The sequence below is a fragment of the Phyllostomus hastatus genome, unplaced genomic scaffold (assembly GCF_019186645.2).
Source record: "Phyllostomus hastatus isolate PE091 unplaced genomic scaffold, TTU_PhHast_1.1 phas_scaffold_129, whole genome shotgun sequence".
In the NCBI taxonomy this organism is placed as follows: domain Eukaryota; kingdom Metazoa; phylum Chordata; class Mammalia; order Chiroptera; family Phyllostomidae; genus Phyllostomus; species Phyllostomus hastatus.
The window spans coordinates 10,979,930-11,004,839 of record NW_025334009.1 but is presented as its reverse complement, the minus strand read 5'-3'; the positions used below and the strand labels follow the sequence as shown (position 1 = coordinate 11,004,839).

The window sequence follows — 24,910 nt, the reverse complement described above, 5'->3', positions numbered from 1 at the left end:
ATCCTCCCTTTGTCAAGTCCCCAGCCCTGTAAGAATCCCAACTCCAGCAAGGTTAGGGCAGCCACCATCTGGGCTTCCATAGCTGGGGGCCTGTGGTGGAGAGACTTTGTCCTGTGTTCTTCTGTTGTCATGGAGATTGGCTGGGGTCGCTGGGGCTACTCTGGGGCAGCTGGCATTGATTTTTAACATTGGCCTTGTCTTTGCGGTGACTCCTAGAGTAGGGATCGAAATGCAGCTCATGGCTCCTCTGTACTTTCTCTGCACTCTCGAACTGTCTTTGGTGCTGAAAAGCAAAGGAATGTGTGCCCTTGGTGGGTCTCCTGGCCCTCACGCTGCCCTGGCACTGCCCAGTGTCACCTACCACGAGCACCAGGAGGCACAGGAGAAAGATGAGATCGTCAGAGTCAAGAACTGGATTGGTCCACGGGCAGAGTTAATAAATATGGGTCCTTGCAGCTCTCCTAACACGGGCTGGTTGCTAGAAGGGACACTTCGGTGTGCCTTTGGGTATTGCAACTACTCTCAGAATTTGGGTTCTATTGGACTGGGTGTAAATTGTTCAGGATGTGGCAGTTGGTGAGGCTGGGGTGGGTCCTGTGTGGTGTTTGGGTGAGACTCTGCCCTTTGTGCTGGGCCTGAGAAGGTTCCCTTGTTTCACGTGAGGCCAGCATCTATCACGTAGTCAATAAAACATCCTCTGATTCTGCAAGCCGGAGTGGACTCTTTTTCATCCCAGCCTTATCTTGCCTGGGAGCTGAGGTATGAAGGTGGCTGTGGGCAAGGCCGGATTAAACATTAAAGCAGCGATCATCACAGCTAAGAGGAGCGCATAACCCAGGGCCAAGGTGCAGAGCTCCTTGCTCGTCTTAGGCTGAGGACCTGGTGACCAGTAGACATGGTTCAGTTTTCTCAGGTCCTGACCGAAATTGGCAACTTCGGTCGCTTTCAGATACAGCTGCTGCTGCTGCTGTTTGTCCCCAACTTTCTGTCTGCTTTCTTCACGTTTTCCCAAGTCTTCATGGTCCTGGAGGAGGAGATCCACTACTGTTCAGTGGCGTGGGTCAAGAACCTCACCTTGAACCTGAGCGCTGCCGAGCAGCTGGCCTTGAGCGTGCCGCTGGACGCTGCGGGCAACCCTGAGCCCTGCCTCATGTTCCGGCCTCCCCCTGATGGCGCCAGCCTGGAGGACATCCTCAGCCACCGCTTCAATGAGACACAGCCTTGCGAGGCGGGCTGGGACTATCCTGAACACAGGCCCCTGTCCCTGAAGCGCGAGGTAGGCTGCCTTTTTGGCTGGCGGTCCACCTGTTTCGGGTGTGTCGGTTCCTGGCCTTATGCTTTGCCCTCCGCCACCGGGGTCACTACCTTTGTCTCACCCCAGGCCCCCTTGCCTGAGTGATTGCCCATTGATGCGCCTGCTTTTCTTTTTTGCTAGTCATCCTGTTTTTCCCTGTCTTCTGCCCTCTAGCCCTGTCTACCCTTCTGTCCATTTTCTGTGGTCTCTCTGCCCATCTGTCCATTCATCTTCACCTGTCCTTTTGTCTGTCCTTCTGCCTGTCTGCCCAGTTGCCTGCCTTTCTTCCCATGCCCTCCTGATTTTCTGTGTTGATGCTTTTCTCTCTCTCCCACGGTCTCACCTGTCCATCCACTTGCCTTTGTGTTTCAGCCTGCCCTGCGTGTGTGCCTCCTTACCAGTCTCCCTGTGTTTTCCTGACGCCCTGATGCTCTCTCCTGCCCTGTCCACTCACCTGCCTTCCTGCTCACTAGACTTGGGGTTCCTACCTTTCGCCTCCTCTCTTCCGATCTACACCTGCCGACCTCCGGGATGCTGGCAGACACCCATGGCCCTAGAACTTGTCCTGTTGAATACTGAGCTTTGGCTTGTGCTAACACATTCATTCTGCTGGAGGGACCTAGACATAGATGCGGGAACATTCCCACGTCCTCTGCCTCAGGTAAAGAAGATGCCTCAGGAAGCACCTAGGCCCACTCTGTTTCTTCCTCCGTGGTGGGATGAGGCTCAGAGTGGGGATGGGACCTCTCCAGGGTGACGTCATGAGCTGACTGTGGAGCTGGGGCTCTCACGTGGGCTCGTGCTTCCCAGGTCCCCACAGGAGCCGGATGTTCCTTGGAGGATCTGTGCAGCTCTCACCTTTGCGGTGGGAAATGCTGAGCCTTTGTGGAGAGGGCAATCTGGAGTCCAGAGATCGGACATTTGTTTTTTCCCCCTGTGGGTAGAAAAGTTTTTCTTTCTTTCTTTCTTTCTTTCTTTCTTTCTTTCTTTCTTTCTTTCTTTCTTTCTTTCTTTCTTTCTTTTTCTTTCTTTCTTTTCTTTCTTTCTCTCTCTCTTTCTCTCATTCTTTCTTTCTTTCTTTTTTATTTTTAAATCATTTTTACTTTTCAATTGCAGTTGACATACAAAATTATATTACCGTCAGGAGTCCACACCAGTGACTAGACATTTGTGTAACTCACTGATCATCCCAATAAATCTCACAGCCATCTGACACCACACGTGGTTATTAGAATATTGTCAGCTGTCTTCCCAATGCTGCACTTTACATCCCCATGACCTCTGCTCTGACACCCCCACCGTGTTCTTGTGCATGCACACTCTGTCCTAACTGACCTTCCTCAAGGCATGTGTGAGGGCCCCTTAGTATTCAAATTGCCTATGCATGGTGACTCTCAGGGGGATTTTGCTTGCAGGTGTGAAAACTTGGGAGGCCCCGGTGGGTCACAGGGGTTTCCTGGCTATGGGAAGAGGCCCCGTTTTTGCCAGGGAGCAGAATCCGTGCTCTTCCAGAGGTCCCCAATCTCTGCATCCTTCGTGTGTCCATCACCTTCCATGGCCTCTCCAGGACGTGTGAGAGAAACATGTCACAGTTTTATGTATGAAGGACGTTCTCACCCTGCAAGCAACTTAAGCATTTATGTCCTCACAATTTAATAGCTGTTTAAAAAAAAACAAGACATCCATTGAAAGGACACATTTTTCTTTCATTATTTTTTTTGAATTTATGTTTATTGTCTTTTTCCCATGACTGTCCCCCTTATATCCTCTTCTGCCTCCACCCACCCCCTCCCTGCTGTGCCTTATTTCATTCTTAAATAAATGCAATGAACAGAACGCATGTGCCTATTGGGAACAACACGACTTCTCAGTCCTTGAACGCCACCACCCTCGTGTTCCAATCCACGTTGACTTTCTCACGGTTCTTGCTTCTTTTCACAGCAACTGCCAAAAATACAACTTCCCACAAAGCTGATGTCACTGAGAATAGCATGACCTCATGCTGAAACAGCTCTCCCGGCTAGGCTAGTAGTAGCTCATGTGACATCAGACAGAGGCTGCGTATTGGCTGTCTTTTCCTTCGGTGTTTTCAAGATCACGCTGTGCCCCAGAAGTTCCCTCGGGTTCCCTGGGCTGACTCGGCACGCAGTTTGTGAACCGAGGGTAGCTGCCCTGGGAAGTCTGTAGTGGGTGGCCTAGGCGACAAAGGGCTGGCCCCCGGCTGCCCCTAGACTCACACCTGTCTGTGTCTGCCTCAGTTCAACCTGGTGTGTGACCGGAAGCACCTGAAGGAGACCTCGCAGTCGGTGTACATGTTGGGGCTCCTCGTCGGCGCTTTCATCTTTGGGCCCCTCTGTGACCGGTAAGAACCTTGACCGAGTGCATCCCTTACCTGTGGGCTCTCGGGTGTCTGGCACAGGGCTGTTTCCTCCTCGTGTGTGGCTCTCCGGGTAGGACCCTGTGTCCTCCCCCGACAGGGAGCCCAGGGCTGGGCTGGTCTCCCTCCCTTCCCCTCCTGGACTGTCTCCTTTTCACTTCAGGATTGGTCGAAAACCTAGTACCCTGATACAGATGCTGCTGTTCGCCCTCATCGGCCTGGCCACGGCCTTTGTACCCAGCTTTGACCTCTACCTGGTCATGCGCTTTGCTGTGGCCACTGCCGTCGCTGGGTATGCCATCACCAATGCCACCTTACGTGAGTGTCTGCCCCTGAAGCCTTCAGCCACAGGGTGAGGCCCTGGGGGCCCACCTCATTCCCCAGACTGCCTGAGGGGGCCTGGTCAGGTACCCACACCTAAGGTGGTCACACCTGCGCTTCCTGGGCTGGGACCACCGACAGGGTGGCTTCTTGGGACGCAGGGCATGAGAGGGCAGGGCCGGGCCCAGTCTCCGCCTCTCTGTCCGCAGTTGCAGAGTGGGCGGGGCCCTCGAGGCGGACTCAGGCCATGGTCCTGTGCCAGTGCGGCTTCTCCGTCGGGCAGATGGCCCTCGCGGGACTTGCCTACGGCGTCCGCAACTGGAGGCTCTTCCAGATCACTAGCACCGCGCCCATCTTTCTGCTCTTCTTCTACTTCTGGTGAGGAGATGCTTCCTGGGGCAAGCCACCCTAGGCTAGCTGTGCTCCCCTGGGGTTGGGGTGTCGACCTCACATTCTCCTCATGGGACCCCCAGAGATGTGTCTGGGAGAGGGAGCCTGCTAAGGCTGTGGGGTTCCCTGTGCCCTGGGATGGCCAGGAAGGCTCCTGGGTGCCTGGGGGCCCTGTAAGACTCCATGCTCCTAGTCACAACCATTCCTGACCTGCAGGGTTCTGCCAGAGTCTGCCCGGTGGCTCCTGACCCGGGGCAGGGTCGAGGAGGCTAAACGATTGATCCAGAAGGCGGCCTCAGTCAACAGGCAGAAGCTCTCCCCAGAGCTGCTGAGCCAGGTACCTAGGGCCAGGGACCCTGCCTACCCCCTCACCTGACTCCCACGGACCACTCTGCGGGCCCCTCACACGGCATCTTCCTCCCAGCTGGCCCTAGAGAAGACAGGCCCCTCAGGGAATGCCCTGGATCTGTTCAGACACCCCCAGCTCCGGAAGGTGACCCTGATTCTCTTCTTTGTCTGGTGAGTGCACTGGGGTCCTGGCTGCTCCCTGAGGCCGCAGTCAAGCGCTGCCCCTTTCCTGGTGTGTGTCAGTGGGATGTGGAGGGTCAGTGGCGGCCCTCCAGCTGGGAGGGGCTGGGTGGGGCTGGGCGGGGCTGGGCGGGAATGACTCGGTGTCTCCCTGACTGTGCTGCCGTCTCCTGTTGTGACTTCTGGCCAAGCCAGGCTCTCTCTCTCTGTGAGTGCGGTGGTCTCATCACCCAGAAGTGACAGGGACCCTTGGATACTTCGTAGGTTTGTGGACAGTCTGGGATACTATGGCCTGAGCCTCCAAGTGGGGGACTTTGGCCTGGACATCTACCTGACCCAGCTCATCTTCGGAGCAGTGGAGCTGCCCGCCCGCTACTCCAGCACCTTCATAATGCAGACATTCGGCCGCAGGTGGAGCCAGCTGGGGACTCTGGCCATGGGTGGCCTCATGTGTATCACCATCATCTTCATCCCAGCAGGTACCAGGCCTGGCGCTCCCCTGTTCCCGCCCGCCCTCACTCACCTGTGGCCCGTTGCTTCTCTTTCCGGAGGGAGGGCTTCCCTGGGGTTCGGGTACAGAAGGGGTGCAGAGTCTGCGTGGACCCGGCAGGGGCAGGGCCCAGGCCAGGGGCCCGTCTGCCCTCTGCGTGGCTGACCAGCATCCTCCACCAGATCTGCCCGTAGTGAGCACTGTGCTGGCCATTCTGGGGAAGTTCGCCACAGCCGCTGGGTTCACGATCTCCTACGTCTACACCACCGAGCTCTTCCCCACCGTCATCAGGTAAGGGCTGCTGGTGCGGCTCCTGCTCCCTGGCCACCCCCTGCCCCGCTCCCTGCCCGTCCACAACTAGCTTTCAAGGCTGGCTCTGGGGCAGCGGCGCTGGCTGGGGGCCAGCCCCCCAGGGCAGCCCAAACCCCAAGTGGGCCAGAGGCTGGCGGAGGACGGGTAGGGAGGTGGGCCCTGCCCTGGCCATGTCGGGACTGGGATACGGAGTAAGTCTAAGAAGGGACGGCTCAGAAGGAGGAGCCGTCGGGGCGGTGGGGCGGTGGCAGGGGCAGGAGAGCAGCCGGCTGACCGAGCGGCCTGGAGGCGGCAGGAGCAGGGCCCTCGGTTGGACTCCCAGGGGCTGGATGTGCGGGAGGAAGGCAGAGCGGGCTGGGTGAGCAGGGGGGCCCTGCCATAACTGCGGGCCGTAACGAGGGGTCTTCTCCCAAGGGAGTGTGCGGGGGTGGCGCTGTGGCCCGGAGCAGAGGCCGGGCCTGCTCAGTGGACACTGGCCTTCCCCCAGGCAGACGGGCATGGGGCTGGTGGCCATCTTCTCGAGGATCGGGGGCATCATCACGCCCTTGGTGATGCTGCTGGGTGACATCCACAAGGCCCTCCCCATGGTGGTCTACGGCAGCCTCCCCATCGGGGCGGGCTTACTCTGTTTGCTGCTGCCCGAGACACGGGGCCAGCCCATGAAGGACACCATCCAGGACCTGGAGCAGGGGCCGCGCCCACGGTGAGTTGCGGGTTTTCCCTGAAGCCCGGGGCCCTGGCTCCACATCGGTGGTCCCTGTGTCCGAAGCGCAAGCCTCTACCGCACCCTTGGCCCGCCGTCACTTAGAGACCAGTGTTGGGGGGGGGTTAGGAACCCCAGACATCTGGCTGGTGTTGGGTTAGAGTCCCCCTCCTCTGGGGAGTGGCAAGGGACACTCCTATGGGGCCGGTTCCCGGTCAACCAGTGATGGCCTTTTGTCCCCTGTAGGACTCTGGAGGCAGAGCCCCCCGAACACGGGGCACAGGCCTCAGGAAGAACGTCTAGCCCGGGGGTGGCTGTCGTGAGCAGCACACAATTCTGATTTCACTCCCCTGGACACGGGTGGGACCTGTGCGCAAGACCAGCTTCCCTGACGGAGGCAACACGTGGGGACCTGACTCCAGCACCAGCGCCGACTGCCAGGCCCACGCCCAGGGACGGCTGGGACAGGGCCTCTCTCCTCCCAACACCTTCCTTATCCCCGGAGCCCCACCCCCACCCCCTCTTCTGGGTTAGGGTCTTGCTCTTAACTTCTCTGATAGTCTTGTGGGGGGTCTGGCTCCCCGATCCCCTCCATCTGGGGTCCGCCTGCCCTCCACACACAGTCAGACCCGGAACACCTAGGTAGGGCCTTTCCCAGGGTGCTCCGTAGGAGGAGAAAACGTGAAGTTGAGTTCTCTGTCCCGGCCGGAGGACAAAAAGCCTGTGGGTCAGGAGAGGTGGCCGTTCCTTCTAGCGGCAGGACCAGGCCCCTGTGGCCAAGGCTGGAGTCCCACAGGACATTGGATCCTGCTGAGAGAAGACTCTAGGTCAGGGGACAGCGAAGCTCCAGTCCTGCATCCTCTTCAAAGATCCTCCATTCCGCCACCCGCACTCCGCTCACGCCTAACCTGGGTGGCTCGGGGACCACGCGGAGGTGGGCTCTGCCCCTCTCTGTGTCGCCTCCCCCCTTTCACAGTCTGCTGCCTCTGGCTCCCAAAGGGCCCAGACAAGGAGAAGGGGGAGAACAGCGAGGTCTTTGATTGGCTGCTGCCAGATGAGCTCCTTCCAGGTCGTGCTGGCTGATCACACGTCAGTGTGCCCCCGCGGGCGTCAGGAAGTCCGCGCCTCCATGGGCACATCTGTGGCTGCCCGGCGATCCCCTTGGGACCTTTGTGCTGTTCCTTCATCTAACCAATGTCCTCGCGCTGACCTCCCCAGCGCCAGCTCCCACCGCGGGCACACCTGACCTTACAGGACGGCCCTCAGCTGTGGTCCCTCGGGCCAGCCCACTTGTCCTGGCAGCTAGCTGCTCGGCCCACAAGGACTCCGTACATCCTTGTGCCGCCAAGAGCGTGGAGAGAGACTGGTTGGCTGCTACCCCTTCCTTTGGCTGGCCTCTGAGGGCATTTCAGCTGAACCCTGTCCTGAGAGAGAGGTCCCCGTCTCTCCTCGTCACAGGCAGCCCAGCCCCAAAGAGGGCTCTGGCAGAACCTCCCCCCTCAGCTCCCCTTCCCTTGTGGAGCCTGGAGGCGGTGGGAGGTGCTGGACCAGTTTTCCTGCCTTTGTCAACCCAACAGGGAAGCATCCAGCAGCTCTCTTGCGAGTACATGGGTAGTTGTTACTCACAGTTCTCAGCTATGAAGGGATGGAGAAACGTCGTGTTTTGCTTCCTGCTGTGGACCCAGTCTGGCATCCCAGGCTAAAGTCTTCCTTTGGGGACAGTGAGAAGTCTTTCTCGGCTGAAATTGCCAAGGAGAGGAAGAAAAAACCCGGAGAGGAGTGGGGAAATGGCCATTTCAAAGCGGAAGGCCGTTTGCAGCCCTAAGGCGTGGACACTTGTGTCCCTGTGAGGCAGTGACCTTCGGTCCTGGAAAGAGACTTGAAACAGGCTCTTTACTGACACCGAGAGAAATGCAGAACTCACCCACCGCCTCCGGCAAGTGTTCAGAAACTGTCCTGTCTTTACTATTGCAGGGCCCCGGGGAGAAAAACTTTTCTCCGGGTGCATTACAGAGGGCCCCGTGGCTCCTTCTGGCTGATGGGTAAATGTTAGCTTTTTGGCTGTTAGCGGGCGGGAGATCAGCGGCCGAGACCTCAGAGGAGAAGACCTGCAGGCCTGGTGTGGACCCTACCCACGAGGAGCCGGGGGCAGCCTGGGCTGGGCTGGGGCTGTTCTCCTGAGGGTGTTGCTGAGCACAGCCCAGCCCAGATTTGGGGGACACGCTAGCAGGGCATCCACGACTCATGCTATGGTCAGCTTTGGGGAGGCCAGTGCAGGGCTCACAGCTCAGGCTTGGCTGCAAGAGCCCTCCTACTCCGAGCCTCGGGCTGCCCATTTTCAGATGGGTGATTTCACGGGTCCCTCAACACTGATCCTCAAGGAGTCTAATCTTGGGTGCCCGGGTTGGGTGTGAGAGGCAGAGGGCTTCAGCAACCTGTCCCCAGGATTCAGGGAGATAGGGAAGGAGGGCCACCCTCCATCCGCGGGTCACTGCCAGGCACGGGGCTGGGCTGAGTCCGTCCCCACGTGTGGCCCTGACTCACACCCCCCCGGACTTTGCTTCAGTCACTGCCCATGCAGCCTCTCCTCAGCCAGGGAGGCCCATGCGTCTCGCCCTGCCTTTGGGAACATGCTGAACCCAGAGACGGACAATTCTCTGTAGCTAGGAAACTACTCCAGGAAACCTTGGACAGATGCCATGGACGAGGAGGACGGAGCACTGCGGCATTAGACGAGCAGCTGAGGTGGTGCGCAGGCTGGGGCAGGAGAGGCCTGCGGGCCAGGTGAAGAGCAGGCAGCCGGGGATGCAGATGTGCTTTTGGGGGGGTGGTGAGGGTGGGAGGTGGGGGGAGACTAGCAGTGGGCAGGGGCTTCAGCTGCCTGGATTTCTGGGAGTTTCTTTTTCCTCATTGGGGGCGACACTTTAACCAGATCATGCAGGTTGCAGGTGCACAACTGCACAACACACCACCTGTCCACGGTATGGTGTGCACCGCCATCCCCACAGGGTTCCTGGGTGTGGGAGCCACTAGACCCGGGTCGGCCTTGTAAGGCCTTATTCTTCATTTTGAACTTGGTTCTGAGGGCAACAAAAGCCACTATTTTTCGGTAAGCATGAGAGAGGCTCGAGGAGATTTGTATTTTGAAACTATAAATTACTCTCTGTCTGAAAGAATGTGTTGGAAGGGGCCGGAAGTAGATGCAGAGAAACATAACATTAACTACAGGACAAGAGATGAACTGCAGATGTTTTTGACCTCTGTTGACCCTCCCAACGTCCTGGTGATGAAGAGGCCCATGGCTGTGGGGCGGGGGGCATGGGGCGGAGGCCTGCAGCTAAGAGGAAGCTGGGAGGTGAAGACCCTTTGGTTGGTTGCTCCCTGGCCTGAGCCCTGGCCACACAGCTTAGCATCCCCATTTCCTTTGCTTCTGCCCAGAAGCCCCCTGGCCACTCAGCTCAGTGCCCGCCCTCCTCAGAGTGACCCCCAGGAGGGACCACTGTGTGATGCATCTTGTGTTGACTGTGTCACTGTCAGAAGCCTCAGGCACCCCCCGCCAACCCCTGTGCTTTGTCCCTATCCCCACTGACCCGGCCCCCATGGTCTCGAACCAGAGTCTCTGAAGCTGCTGCCTCAAATGTAGCAGAAGCCCCTGTGTCCTCGGCCCTTGAAGGAGGGCACTCCATCTCCTGCCGCTTCCTCTGGTCACACGTCCCCGCCACGCCAGGGAGCTGGGGCGAGAGCCTCTTCGCTCCCCACTGCTGCCGACCTGCCCTTCTCACTCGTCCAAACCTCCTCTTGTCCAAACCCACGTCTTCCCGGCTCCCACCGCCTGCCTCCAGCGCGCACAGCCGCACCCGCCTAAAAGCCGCCTGCTTCCTGGTTGTCCCTCCCACGCCAGCTCCTGCCACCAGCTCAGGAAAACTCCTCTCCACTTCCGACACCCCCAAATGTCTGGCGTATGACTGAACAAGTGAAGGAACCCTCCTTCAGACGCCCCATTCTCTGACTGCCGCTTCCCAGCCTTCGGAATCTTCGCTCCACCAGCCCCACCCGCCTTGGCCTGCCCAGGCTGCAGTAACAGTGCCGTCGACTGGTGCCTTTCACCAGAGATTTATTGTCTCCCAGTTCCAGAGGCTGGAAGTCCAAGGTCAGGGTGCCAGCAGGGCCAGGGTCTGACGAGGACCCCCTTCGTGGCTTGCAGACGGCCACCTCCTCACTGTGCCCTCACGGGGTCTCCCCTCTGCATGCAGGTGGACGGAGGTCTCTTCTCCGTAGAAAGCCACCAAGCTCATCATGAAGGCCCCACCCTCGTGACCTCATCTAACCCAAAGGACCTCCCCAAGGCCCACTGCTGAATATCGCCGGGGGTGGGGGGGTTAGGGCTTCAACGTGGACTTTTGGGAGACTCCAGGAGGACATACGCTCTCAGTCCCTAATGCCAGCCTTAGCCTCCCTGAGGCCTGTGGCCTGTGGACCTCCCACCAGTGTCCCCTGATTTGAGTGTGTGAGCCATCGTTTTCCTTTCTGTTGAGAGACAGAGATCCTTTCCCTCGGTTGCCAACACCCTGCACTTTATCCTTTCCACCCTTTGGTCGTACCCCAACTTACAAACCCATAGTGGCCAAAGAGCCCAAACATCTGCCTCCTCTCCCCCCGCACCCCAGGCCACTGGGCACTGCTGGGCACTGCTGGGCACTGCTGGAGAGGGTCTCGTGGCCGTCAAGTCTGTTCTGTGAAACGACAGGCGCCAGTCTCACCTGGGCCTTTCACTGCACCCAGCACACTCTCACCTCGGCTTGTCTGACAGCTCTCACCGGGGGCTTCTTCTCGCCTCCTCTCTGCACCCCTTCCTTCTCTCTCCCGACCGGAGGCTTCTCCTCCAGCTTTCAGAGAGGGAGAAGCCGTTCGGTGGCCGCTCCCAAGCTCCTCAGCACCTCTGCTGCCTCTCCCCTCCCGCTGCACCAGCTGGGCAGCGCAGCCACTGGGGGCCAGGCCCGAAGAAGCTCTGCCCTCACCTCTGCCCCCAGGTCTGAGAGCAGCCGAAGGGAGGGCCTGTTGCCCCTCTGACTCTCCTGCCCGCCCCCCACCTTAGGCATGGGGACTGAGGGTGGGTCAGTAGTGTCTGGACAGATGGAGGAACTGCCCTCAGTGGAGGTGGGACCCTTCAGGGGAGGACAGGGGCTCCTGGCGCCAGGAACAGTCTGCACACAGGCATGCGGCTGGCTCTCAGGATTCTCCCCACCTGCCTTGTCCCGTTCTGCCCAGAGGTCTGTGGCCAGCCGGGCCCCTGGAGTAGAATGCTGCTCCTCACCATTCCTACCCCACCCCAGGCCCTCCGCGCCCCATTGTGACATGACTTCCTGGCCACCAGTGGAACCCAAACGTTCCGCTGCCAACGGTCTGGCTGGGCCTGGATGGTGGTCAGGTGGGCCCTGGCTTTGGTTCGTGGGAGGGTGTGGAGGGTGGTAGTTTGGAGGGCACCCGACAACTGTGGGACCGCTAGGTTGCGGGGAGTCTGTGGGAGGCACAGGCTGCCCCCCCTCATAGGAACTGTGAGCTCTCCGGGCGGCACCGGCCCTTTCCTGCCTGCAATTGGAGCGGTGCTCCTGGCCATTCCTCCCTTTCCCAGACCTCAGTTTCCTCTTTTGTACCTTGAGAACCAGTCGCCTGGGGCCTATCCCCCTGGCTGGGGATCTGTGACATCAAGTAGAGGGAGCAAGCAATCCAGGGCCTTGCAGACCGCTGGACCCTAGCAGGTGTACCGGCGCCGCTGGGCATGCTGGGGGAGCCCTGTGGGGCCAGGCGGTACAGTCAGAAGCCAGTCTGTGAGGAGAGCAAAGCTTCCCTCCCTCCCTCCCTCCCTTCCTCCCTCCCTCCCCAGGAAGTCTCCTCTATCCACCACCACTCCCTCCAACCATGCACACACACGCACCGCACTCACTTCCTGATGCTGCTGTAACACATGACTGCCAACCCAGTGGCTTGCAACACCACAAATGTATTACGTCGCCATTCTGGGGGTCAGAATGGGTCTCCCTGGGCTAAAGTCAACATGTTGGGAGGGCCGCATTCCTTTCTGGAGCCTCTGGGGCGGGGGAATCCATTGTTTTGCCTTTTCCAGCTTCTAGAGGCTGCCTGCATTCCTTGGCTCACGGTCCCTTCCCATCTTCAAGGCCTGCAATGGCCCGTCAAGTCTTAATGGATGTAGCTGACATGCATTCCTTTTTCGCTGCTGTATTGTATTCCACTATGTAAATATACCGCAGTTTATCCATTCTTCTGTAAATGAGCATTTGGGTTCTTTTTTTTTCTTTTTAATATTTGAAGTGTGTCATCATGACCATTTTGGTATTCATTGCCTGGGTCATATGGAGACATGTGTTTCCAGGGTATATACATGGGGCAGAATTGCTGGGTTACAAGGCGTGCAAACATTCAACTTGATAAGACAATGCTGACTTGTTTTCCCATGTGGAGCTAGGCATAATCCTTCCAGAAATGTGTGAAAGAGAGTCTCTCCAACACTTGGTATTGTCAGACTTTTTAAGTTGTGTTCATCAATTGAGTATTAATATCTAATTAAGGTCTTGATTTGCATATTCCTCCGTACTAAAATTATTGAGCATCTCTTCATATGTTTGTGGGCCACAAACATATGAAGACATTAATTTCCTCTTCTTGAAATGCCCATTCATGTCTTTTGCCCATTTTTCTTATTATATTATTATTATATTAATCCTCATCCAAGGACATACTTATTAATTTTAGAGATAGGGGAAGGGAAGGGGAGAAACATCAATGTCAGAGCAAAACATTGATTGGTTGTCTTTTCTACATGCTCTGACTGGGGACCGAACCTGCAACCCAGGCATGTGCCCTGACTGGGAATCCAACTAGCAACCTTTTGCTTTGCAGGATGGACAATGCTCAGCCAACTGAGTCACACCAGTCAGGGCTCTTCTTAATTTTTTGAGGAACCTCTACATTGTCGACTGCAGTGGCTGCACCAATTTATATTCCCACCAGCTGTGCGGAATATAAGGTTTCCCTTTTCTCTAACTCCTCACCCCACTTACCTCTTGCCTTTGGGATGAAAGCTATTCTAATTTGTGCGAGGTGATATCTTATGGTGGTTTTGATTTGCATTTCTCTGTTGACTAATGATGTTGAGCAACTTTTTGTGTACTTGGTGGCCATTTGTATGTCTTCTGTGGAAAAGTGTCAATTGAGTTCCTCTGTCCATTTTTACACGGAATTATTTGTGGGTTTTTGTTATTGAGTTATAGGAGTCATTTCATCTTCACCGTTTTTAAGGGTGACATTCAGAGGCACCACAGTGTGAAATTACCCATCTGCGGAATTTTTGCATCTTCCCCAACTGAACTCTGTACCATTAAACAATATCCCCCCATTCTCTCCTCTCTCTGGTCCCTGGCAAGCACTTTGCTACTTTCTGTATCTGAATTTGATTCCTCTGGTTTTCTCATAAAAGTGAAATCACACAACGTTTGTCCTTTCGTGACTGGCTTATTTCACTGAACGCAAGGTCCTCGAGGGTCATCCCGATGGCACGTACCAGAATTTCATTCTTTTTAAAGGCAGAATCATGTTCCATCACCTGTACACACCACATTTTGCTTACCTGTTCACCCACTGATGGCCACTTGAGTTGCTTCCACCTTTTGGCTGCTGCGAATAGCGCTGCTGTGAACCTTGGTGTACGAGTATCTGTTTGACTTTCTGCGTTCAGTTATTTTGGGGCTCATAGCCAGAAGTAGAATTGCTGGATCAAACAGTAACTCTCTTTTTCATTTTTCAAGGATCTGCCACAGAGGGGCTGCCCTATTTTCCATTCCCGTCAGTAATGAACAGGGGTTCCAATTTCTCCACTTTCTCACCAACATTTGTTGTTTTCTGGAGTTTTATTTTTAAGTACAGTAACAGCCACCCTAATGGGTGTCTTGCACCTATTTTGTAAAATTTGTTCCCAGTTCATATTCTCTTAATATTGTAAATGGTGTCTCTTTTTTTCAATTCCCCTGTTTTAAAAACTCATTTAAATTTTTAAAAACATTGTATTTATTTATTTTTAGGGAGAGGTGAAATCAGTGGCTTCTCTCGCACATCCCCAGCTGGGAACCTGGCCCAGAACCCAGCCACGTGCCCTGACTGGGAATTGAACCGATGGCCTCTTGGTTCACAGTCCGGCGTACAGTCCACTGAGCCATACTAGCTAAGGCAAAAAATCTTTTCAATTTTAAAGATTATTAGAGTGACGAAAAAAGTTGCAAAAATAGTGCAATTGTCTATCCTTATCTGCAAAGGATACATCCCAAGACCCACCAGGCGATGCCTGAGACTGGGGAGAGTACCAAACCCTGTACATACTGATTTTTCTTCTACATACACACCTATGGTAAAGTTTATGACTTTTCTTTAGTGTATCTGAACTGCCTGCACCACTGTTCTTGTGCTTTGGGGCCCTTGTGAAGTAAAACAATGGTTACTCAGGCATAAGCCCTGCAATACCAGGCAGTCTGAAAACCAAAACGGCTACTCAGTGACTGGATACACCGTGGAGATCCCCAGACGGAGGGCTGATTCGCCAGGCAAGAAGGAGCTGTACGCCGTGGAATTGATCGTGCTACTCAGAATGGCACGCAATTGAAAACGTATGAATGGTTTATTTCCGGAAACTTCCACTTGATACTTTTGGACCGCGGTTGACCGCAGGTCAGGGAAACCATGAAAAGCGAACTGATAGGAAAGGAGGGACTCCTGAACACAGAACTCCCCCTTTCCCTTTCCCTTCCCTTGTCTTCCCCCCAGTGAGAGCATCTTGTTTAACCACAATACAGTGATCTAGAGCAGGAAGTCAACATCGATGCGGTGCTGTTAACTAATGTACAGACCTCACTTGGATTTGGTAAACAGTCCCCACTAATTTGTGTGTGACTAGTGTTCTTTCCCCCATCGGGGGTCCAGGTCAGGACCCCGCACTGCATTTTGCTGTCGTGTCTTCTTCGTCTCCTTCAGCCTAGAAAAGTTCCTTCAGCTTGCTTCCCCTCTCATGCTTCGACACGTCTGAAAAGTGCTAGCCGGTTATTTTGTAGACTGTCCCTCAGTTTGTTTGGTGTTTTCCCATGACCGTGTTAACATTATGCATTTTGGGCAAGAATGCCTCAGAAGCGACACTGTGCCCTTCTCAGTGCACGACATCAAACAGTACATACTGTCAACACGTCGCATCACTGGTGATCTTAACTTCCGTCGCGTGGTTCAAGTGGTATCCACCCAGTGCCTTCTCTACATATGTTCCCCTTTGTAAGTGAACAGTGTCTTGTGGGGAGGTACTCTGGGACTGTGCAAATATCGGCTTCTCCTGTTTCCATCCTATTCCCATCATCCCTTCCACGTGTATTAATTAGGATTCTACAGTGAGGAAGAGCAGCCCCTCTTACTCCTGTTCATTTACCCAGTTATTTCTTTACCTCGGCGTGGATTCAGATGTATTTGTTCTATGGGGGATTCATTACTATCATTATTTATTTTGCTGCTAAAATTGTCCCAGCTTCGATCACTGGGGACTCCTTCTGTTTGGTTCCTGTGTCCTTTTGACAGGCCCCTGTCATGCTGGGGACACTTCCTTACTTTCTGGTACCGTGAGACATTCCAGACTCATCTCATACTTCCCCTCGAATCCACCCCTTCTCCAAAGAGCCCTGGTTCTTTTACTCAGAAACCAAGATCTGCGTACTAGGTGCCTCACGGGTCTTAAAGTGTCATTGCTCGTAGGCCATCTCAGCGGACAGAGATGGAAAAATACAGGGGCCGGCAGAAGTAACGCCCGCAGGAGTGTGGTTGGTAGGGTGAAACTAGGGGTGTAATATAGTTTTAATTTGAACAATTTACCTGAAGGGTCCTATGGCGTGCTCGAGTGTGATATGGTTATGTTGCAGTATTACATGCTGATGACTTGGTAATAAAAGATTTTGTATTAAAAAAAAGGGGGAGGCATTATTTGTGCCGGACCCTGGATACCTGCACACACCTATATCGATGTCAGATCGTGAATCCAGTCTCAAGCTATTGTTTCTTGTTTCTGTTGACTCAGAAGGGCTTGCCTCCTCCCGTGTGTGACAATTTTGTTTTGAGCTCTTTGCTTGAGCTTCATCTGTAAGAGCCTCGCAGGTTTCATTTGCAGAGGTTTCCTTTCAGGGCAGGGCTTGCTTCTGCTGGCAGCCGAGAGATGCCCTCACTCGGGACCTCTTCAGCCCTGCTGAGGGTTGTGCCTTAAAACAGAGTTCTTTAAGCTTAGCTTCCGCTCCCACCCCACCCCTTGCTGCTGTTTCAGGGTGGTATCCTTGCGGTCACTGTCGCTACCTCACTCCTGCCTTACCTGCCTCTGCTCTGGCTCCGTGCTGTGTGGCATCCTACTGTTTTGGTGGCTCTGGCTCCTATGTCTATGGCCAGGGCTTCCGGCCACCCGCCTTGGCCTTGGTTCCTGGCCACTCGTGATCCAGACTGGGAGGCCGGGGTTTTGTTGGTTTGCTTGTTTGCAAAGAACGTTCTCTGGAGAACTCTCCTTTTGCAAGCCTGGCGCTACCTTGGTGTGCGTGTGCACGTGCGGTTTCCGTTGCGGGGAAGCTGTAGGAGAACTCCTCAGCACTTAGCACAGCACTTTCTAAAACATTAAGAAATCCGAATGGGTGGGCCAACGGGGGACATTATGTTAACTAAGACATTTTAGAAGCCAAGGAGGGAACTACAAAGAATAGCAAGGCTGGAGTCCACAGGATTCTAAGCTGGAGAGGTCAGCTTCTAGCCCGTGGCTCCCATGCCAGCCCCTGAGGTCTGGGGTGTGGTGGCAATAGTGACTGTGCTGCATCCTTTCTTTGAACAGATGGCAGACGAAGACAACTTGGGTGCGGAGCTCAAATCCCCGGATTATTCCAAGAGCTCAGTCCAGCATGATTCAGCAGAATTCTCAACTTCCTCTTCCGTGGAGTCGCTGTTACATAGCTTGAGAGTCATCAAAACCAATAAGGATGACAAGTTTGACAGTATCATGAATGCGCTGGGGGGGTTTGGCACATTCCAGCAGAGGCTGGTGGCCCTCACCTCCTTCCCCTACATCCTGTTAGCCTTCTTCACTTTCACTGACATCTTCACGTTCACAGCCCAGGAGCCCTATTGCAACACCAGCTGGATCCTGGCAGTGGGCCCGAACCTGTCAGAGGAGGAACAGCTGAACTTGACCCTGCCCCGGGATACCAATGGTAATTTCATGCCATGCCTCATGTACATGCCTGTCACCTGGGATCTGGATTCTATCATCAAGTTTGGCCTCAACTACACACAGTCATGCTACAATGGGTGGATCTATCCTCACAGCAAGACGCGGTCGATAATCAATGAGGTGTGTCTTGTCCAGAGCTGTCTGTAGCTATCTCGGGGGCCCAAAGACGGACCCTCACGTTCACCCAACATGTGGGGAAACAGAGGCTCGGGGACAAGAAGCAATTGACCCAAGGTCACCCTGCAGAGGAAAGGCCAGGGCAGAAACTTAGGATTCCTGCTGCCCAACCCGGGCCTCACCTGTCCTAGCCAGAAAGCTAGAGTGGGTTTGGGGGTAGGGGGCAGAAGGCAGAGGGCAGCGTTTGCCATCTGTCCAAGGGAGTGCTTCTGTAGTTGTGGCTCTGGCCTCTGAACTCTCAGAAGACGGGGGATTGAGGAAAGAAGCAGTTTTGATCGGGTACCTCTTACAGGGTTCCTCAGGCTAAGCGGCAACCTGCACCCTTCAAAGCGCAGGCCTGTCCAGTTTGAATCTCTAGGCTGGGGCCCAAACTTCTGTTTTGGAGAAAGGGCCTTTGGTGATGCTGGCCCTTACTCAGTGACCTGTCCATCTACCCCGATCTCGGCCCGTACCTCTGGTCCCTCTCTTCAGGCCTAACTCCCAGAGTCTGCTGGATGCAGGATGGAAGGCCAAGGGAATGGCTGACGCCTGCCACACCGTTCCCTATCCCCGTCCCAGGCCCCTTCTGCCTAAAGGCCTACCCTGGGAGGAGGCTCAGTATCTGGAACCAGAAGGCTGACCCTGGGTGGAGGCCTGTGGCCAACCCCTGCATTAATCCCCAGTTTGACTTGGTGTGTGAGGAGGAAATGGCCTCGGACATCATGAAGACCATATTCCTGGCTGGCCTCATGATAGGGTCGATCTTGTTCGGGTTAATAGGTGACAGGTGAGTCTCCCAGAGTCTTTCCTGGCCCCTGGAACACCCCTGCCCCCTCCTCATGGGCATTCAGAGCTGAGAAGTCTCACGCTGGGGTGAGTGAGGGAATGTGCACTCTGGAGGCCCATGCAAGGTTCGGGACCTGGCCCCTGGGGTTGGGCTAGGGTAGACACAGAGGTCCAGGTGCTCGGCACATCCTCCCCTCACCGCCCTCAGGATCGGCCGCTACCCCTCCATCCTGCTGTCGATCCTGGGAATGATCATCTTCGGCTTTGGGACAGCCTTCGTCAACAGCTTTCAACAGTACTTGTTTTTCCGCTTTGGGACGTTCCAGGCGTCGACGGGCTATTACATCAACAGCGTAGCTTTAAGTGAGTTCGGCTGTGCGGGCGTGTGGGCGGTGGGCACTGCGGGGAGTGCATGTGGGTGGGGCGCGCCACCCCGCGGAACCAGTCGTGCTGGGAGTGGAGGACAGAGCCTCCACGTCGGGCTGCCTGGAGGTGTGCAGCACCTGTGCCCAGAGTGCCCTTCCACTCTCACCCCCTATTCTACCTGCCTAGCACCCCACACATTCCTCTCATGTCCCCTGATGCCCTGCACATGGCTTATATTTATTGAGCCCTGAAGGAGGGCCAAGCTGACCCCAGGTCCTTTGTCTGTATTGGCAACACTATTCGGTAGGCATTATTCTATTATTCCTTTGGCCGAGGAGGATACTTGAGCCTCAGGACGTCCCCCACCTTGCTCAGGTGAAGCGGAGGTACTGCGATTCCACCCCAGGCCGGTGGGACGGGAAAGCCCCCGGCACCCAGGCACTCATTCAGCCCCATGGCTGCCATCTCCGGCTGTGCTCCCCGGTCCCTGCTGGAGCTCCTGCCAGAGCCCGGCCAGAGGGACCTGGGCCCTCTGCAGAGGTTGACCTGAGTGGCCAAAGTGCCGATGCACTGAGAGCAAAGACAAGGACAGTGACACATAGTCTCAGTGACACCGTGGGGCAGCCACTGTGGTGTGCCCACACCCAGGCCTTCCCGGCGAGAGGCAGGTGGTCAGGCAGCGGGTGCTCTCGGGGGGTGGGGAGACAGCCAGGCTGAGAAGGGCCTGGAGGCAACATGAAAGATTGGGAGGTCAGGCGAGCGGCCTCCGGTGTGCCTTGTGGGGCCACGGCAGGGACACTGTTGCCTGGCTTTGGAAGGCTGTCTCTGGACCTTGGGCAGATCATAAGCAGGCAGAAGAAGGCTCGCCCAGCCTCATCTGTCCCAGGCAGGGCTGGGACATCTCAGAAGGCTGGGTGCAGGGGCAGCCCTGGGCACCCTGAGTGGACCGTGATCGCGTCCTCTTGGCCTCCTCCGCACAGCTACTGAGTGGCTGACGAATGAGTACCGGGCCCACTCGGTCATCCTGAACCATTGCCTTTTCTCTCTGGGGATTATGTTCCTGACGGGGCTGGCCTACAACCTCCCCCACTGGCGGCTGCTGTTCCTGCTGGGCGGGGCCCCCGCGTTCTCCTTCATCTCCTTCATCTGGTGAGCTGAGGGGTGCAGGGCACTCACGGGGCTGGGGCCGATGGGTGGGAAGGGTCCTGGGAGGGATGGAGTGGGTGGGATGTTCCCTGGGCTGAAGGGTACGCAGCTGAGGTGAGAGAGAGCTGGGGGCTGCTGAGACGCCAGAGTGGTGGTCAGAAAACCAGAAGGCAACTCTTCGAAAGGCAAGGTTCAAGGACAACGTATGGACAAGGTCGAGGTCAAAAAAAAAAAAAAAAGAGGCTGGTAAAGTGCTTGTTGGCCTTGATGATCTTGAGGTGGCTTTTGTGGAGTGGCAGGGAGTTGAGGAGGGAGGACAACCTGGAAAAGGGAGCCACCTAGGAGGTGACCTGGTCACCGTGCTAGTCCCAGCTACGAGCATGGGGCTCCAGGAGAGTGTGTGGGCGTGGAAGACAGCGTCCTCAGCATGCCTGGGACGGGGGGGTGGAGGCGACCCCTGGGATAGAAAGTACAGCACTCTCACAGGTGGCAGAGGGGAAAGAGACGGCGAGGCCGAGATAGCACGTGGGCAGGGGGACACCGAGCAGCCGGGGATTGCGTGTGGCTGGGGCAGGGGAAGGGATGACTGCCAAGGATGGGGGGAGGATGTCTCAAGGTAGATGGCCGCCTCCAAGGCCTCCAGCACCTGAATGACCTCATACTGGAACAGGATGGGCACTGTTGAGATGGGGACAGGGCCCTCTTGGCGGGGCGGGGGGGGCATCTGGGAGTGACAGACAAGGGGGCTGTGCCATGCAGGATCCTCCCAGAGTCCCCTCGGTGGCTGATGGTGAGAGGGAAGGTGGAGACCGCCAAGCAGGTGCTGTGCTATGCAGCCAGCGTGAACAAGAAGACGATTCCTTTAAGGCGCCTGGACAAGGTAAGAGGCCTTGGAGCCAGAGCAGGGCAGGGCAGGCTGCTGTGGAAGGGCCTCTTCCCTCTGCATCCTTTCAGGTGGGACTTTGGCCCGGAGGGGGTCCCCAGCCCACTGCTTGAGAGGAACAGTGACAGAAAACCCACCCCTGCCAGGGGAAGGCCAGGGACCAGGCTGGCACTGGGGGAACGGGGGTGGGGGTGTGGGGGCGCTCGAGAATCCTGTAGGGGCGGGAACAAGCTGGGGTCTCTGCCCTGCCTCTGGTCGGTCCTTTCTGTCCTGTAGCTACAGGTACCTGAAAAGAACATACGACATGCCTCAATCCTGAACTTATATAACAATAAGAACCTGTGCAAGATAACCTTGGTGACAGGCTATGTGTGGTGAGTCCCCATGGCTGAAGGGTGGTGACGGCAAACGGACGTGCCCGCCGGAAACTCTGGCGAAGGAATGAGGCCGGGCCAGGCTGCAGGGGAGCGAGGCCTCAGCACCCCGGCTTGGCCCGCAGATCCCCGATCTGTGTTCACGTCTCTTTTCCCTTCTCGCCCGACTCCCCCGCCCCCGCCCCCACACCGCGCCCCATCTGTGCGCGTGCCCCTGTGCGTGGTCTCTCTCTTGCTCTCTCCGAGCGTTTCTCTCCTGGCTTCATTCCAGGTTCACAATCAGTCACAGCTACTTTATAATGGGCTTCAGGATGAAGGATTTTGGTCTGAGCTTCCACATCAGCCACATGATTCCTCGCCTGATTGAGGTGCCCGCCCAACTATGCTCCATCTTTCTCCTCAAGCTGATGGGGAGGAAGGGGAGCCTGGTTGTGACCGTCTTCCACAACATCTTCATGAACTTGCTGATGCTTCTCTTCCCCTCAGGTACAGCCCGCCCTTCCCAACCCCCGCCCTGAGCCTTCTGTCCAACGCCTCCTTCCTGTCCAACCCTTCCCTCGTGCTTCCCGTCCTGTCCCGCCAACAAGGCACCCTGGGAGTTGCCTCCTGTGCCCAGAGCCCACCTCCCCTGCAGATGCCCCAACACCTGGGGAGCAGGCACCGGTTGCTGGAGCGCTGTCCTGCCCCCTGGTGGGCGGGTGGGGGTGGTTCCGACAGGTTCCAAACACACAGCTCTCAGAGGCCTGGGAGAGGGCAGTGCCGTTCAGAGCAATCGTCCCTGCGCAGGCGGGAGAGTGGGCAGCCTTCTGCCACCTGATTCCAGTCCGTGGCTGATCTGGTGGTTAAATGTGAATAGATGCAGCAAAAATGAACTCCCGGCCTGACTGGGCCCTGGAACACTGACGGTCCTCTGACCACACGCGCGAGTCAGCTGATGGGGTGGTGGGGTGGGCTTCGGACAGGGATCAGTGAGAGCTGATGGGCAGGCCTCCCCTGCCTGGCCTGATGGGGGTGGGGGGTGGCTCCAAACTCAGGTGGTCACGTTGTCTGGCCACAGAGTCAAAACCCTTCAAGGCCTTGATAGTCCTGCTTGGAAAATTCAGCCAGGCCATCTCAGTCGCCGTGTTCTTCATCTACACTGCCGAGCTCTTCCCTACTGTCCTCAGGTGCGAGCCGGGCGGGAGGGGTCGGGGGCGGCGGTGGGGGGGGACAGTGAGAAGGCGGGACAATAACAAGGTGAATGGCAGCAGCTAAGACTGGGCGTTCACCTGGCGATGGGCAGCGTGCTGAGGAGCTGGCATGGATTATTACACCTCACGAAAAAGTCTCCAAACACCATCATTAGCCCTGCTCGAGACAATGAAACCAAAGAGGGGGAGGCACTGGGTCAAGGTCATACAGGACAAGGGGCAGGATTAGCATTGGCCCTGGGGGGTGCAACGCTAGTTTCCATCCTGCGCAGAGTGTCTGAGAAGTATCCGGGCCACTCTGAGGCTCAAACCCTTCACCTTGGGAGAGGTTGCTACGGGCAACCATATCCTCCTGCCCAGCCTTCTTCCCAAACCGCCCCACCACCACCACTGTTCCGTGGGTCCTACTTCTCCTACTCCTGACCCCATGGAGTAGGCCCCGAAGAAATGACTACCTCTTCGAATCAAAGGAGAGCTAAATTCTCCAAGGTCTGACTGAGTTGGGACAGGGTGGATGGAGTTCTGGGGAGCTGCTGCTTCTACTCTCCCCAGCTTCTGGGCCCAGGAGGCCCCCCAGACAGGCTCTGACCTTTCCTGCCAGGTCGACGGGTCTAGGGCTGGTGTTCCTGGCCTGGGTGCCTGGAGGCATCTTATCCGTGGCCCTCATCAGCCAGAACCTCATCACCATTTCCAGTTCGCTCTTCTGCATCTTCACCATTTGCGCCCTGTTGCTCTGCCTCACGCTTCCAGAAACGTGCGACTGGCCCCTCTCTGACTATCCGGACGACTGTTCCACTCGGGACAGGTAGGTGTGTGAGGCCCCTGGGCTCCGGAATGTAGCCCAGAGAGGCTATTGGGTGCCATCCAACCCCGCTCCTCTCCCCAAAGGGCCACCAATGGAAGAGCCACTGTGTCCAGTACGGCCTCCCCAGCGCTTCTGGATACTCTCGCCCACTCTATGCAGTCCAACTTCTGTTCCATCCTGTCTGGCTCTTCCGACCCCACCTGGATCAGGTCCTCTCCTTTCTTTGCCTCCTGGCCGCCTACCTGGACTGGAGGGCTGCCTCCCAGGGCTGAGGGAGGGAGCGTTTTTTGTGCCAGACCCTGTGCATTCCGTGCCAGGTACCCTCCCATGCGTGCCTTGTCACACTGTGTCCTCACCACAACGACATGCCAGGTGGGCCCTGTCACTGCCCCCCACCCCCCATTTCACAGATGAGGAACCGGAGGCACCGACGGGTTAAAACGACATAGCCTAGCGTTCCTCTCTCCCAGGGTTTTTGGGTGGAATAAACCCACATGAAGCAGCTGGCCCTGTGACTAGCATGTGACAAGCACTCAGTCAATGCTTGTGCTGAAGATGGCACGCAGAACTCCAAAGAGGCAGAGGACAGAAGGGTCTGGCTGGAGTCAGGGGATGGCAGTGGCCTAGTCCCAGGGGCTGTCACAGGCTCATGCCCCACAGGGGTGGGGGAGCCCTGCCTCGCAGGAGCACAGGGCCAGTGCTGCTGGGGACTGCCCCAGAGTCGCTGCCTTCACTGCTCCAAAATGTCCAGCTCACGACTTGTTCTCCAATAGCTTGTTCAGTAACAAGAACCAGGATTTGGTGTCCAAGGATATGTCAGTGGGTGAGGAGTCTGAGGAAGTGGCGGAGAACACCATTCTCAACAAGATGATGAACGAGGACCCGGAAGAGACCAAGGACAAACAGGAGGACTGAGGGCCGGGCCCTCGGACGGGCTCGGTTGAGCTGAGTGGCTGGGTATGTGGCCGTGTGTTCTGGGCTGCAAGTTCTGGGCCTAATCCAAGCGGGGAGGCAGGTCCGTCCTCAAGATCCAAAAGCGGCACCTTGGCAGGGAGCTGAGGGGTGATGCATTCTAATAAAGGCGCCGTGTTGGCCTTGAGATGGCTACGTCCAATTGTCTTTGTCTGGAGATCCAGAGACACAGGCGTAGAGGATCATGGGTCAGACAGGCTCATCCAGAGTCCTTAAGGTCTTTAGCTAACTCTTGGGGGCAGCCAGGAGCTCCCTGGGGGAGGTGTGGGTGGGCCATGTCTGTGAGGGCCAGGAGCGGGCAAGGGCAGGATCTCGCCTCCACACTGCCCACGTCCTCCAGCCCTGGCACCCGCTAGTGTGGGTGGGCTTTCTGCTCCGGTGCAGGCTGAGGACAGATGTCACTGTCCCACTGTATGCGCCAGTCGGGGCCACGGCTGGAATGTGAAGAAATAATGAGAACTCCCATCTGTACCACATGGCACAGGGCTTTCTCACTCCATTTTTCCCTTGACGTT

At 56.4% G+C, this 24,910-nt stretch overlaps 2 protein-coding genes across 2 annotated transcripts; both read left to right on the top strand.

The window, feature by feature from the left end:
• Positions 1 to 875: 875 nt before the first annotated feature.
• SLC22A13 (solute carrier family 22 member 13) lies at positions 876 to 11,472 on the top strand. Its single transcript, XM_045857112.1, has 10 exons — positions 876 to 1,276; positions 3,553 to 3,656; positions 3,835 to 3,989; positions 4,202 to 4,370; positions 4,599 to 4,719; positions 4,807 to 4,901; positions 5,175 to 5,389; positions 5,583 to 5,691; positions 6,200 to 6,415; positions 6,662 to 11,472. Exons 1-10 carry the CDS (start codon positions 896 to 898, stop codon positions 6,753 to 6,755), a joined length of 1,659 nt encoding a protein of 552 aa, XP_045713068.1. The 5' UTR covers positions 876 to 895; the 3' UTR covers positions 6,756 to 11,472.
• Positions 11,473 to 17,321: 5,849 nt separating this feature from the next.
• Positions 17,322 to 24,509, top strand: SLC22A14 (solute carrier family 22 member 14). Its single transcript, XM_045857362.1, has 11 exons — positions 17,322 to 17,837; positions 18,557 to 18,660; positions 18,868 to 19,022; positions 20,006 to 20,174; positions 20,931 to 21,051; positions 21,331 to 21,428; positions 21,700 to 21,917; positions 22,444 to 22,594; positions 23,220 to 23,423; positions 23,507 to 23,632; positions 24,197 to 24,509. The coding sequence occupies exons 1-11, from the start codon at positions 17,322 to 17,324 to the stop codon at positions 24,336 to 24,338; spliced, it is 2,004 nt and encodes a 667-aa protein (XP_045713318.1). The 3' UTR covers positions 24,339 to 24,509.
• The last annotated feature ends 401 nt before the right edge of the window (positions 24,510 to 24,910 follow it).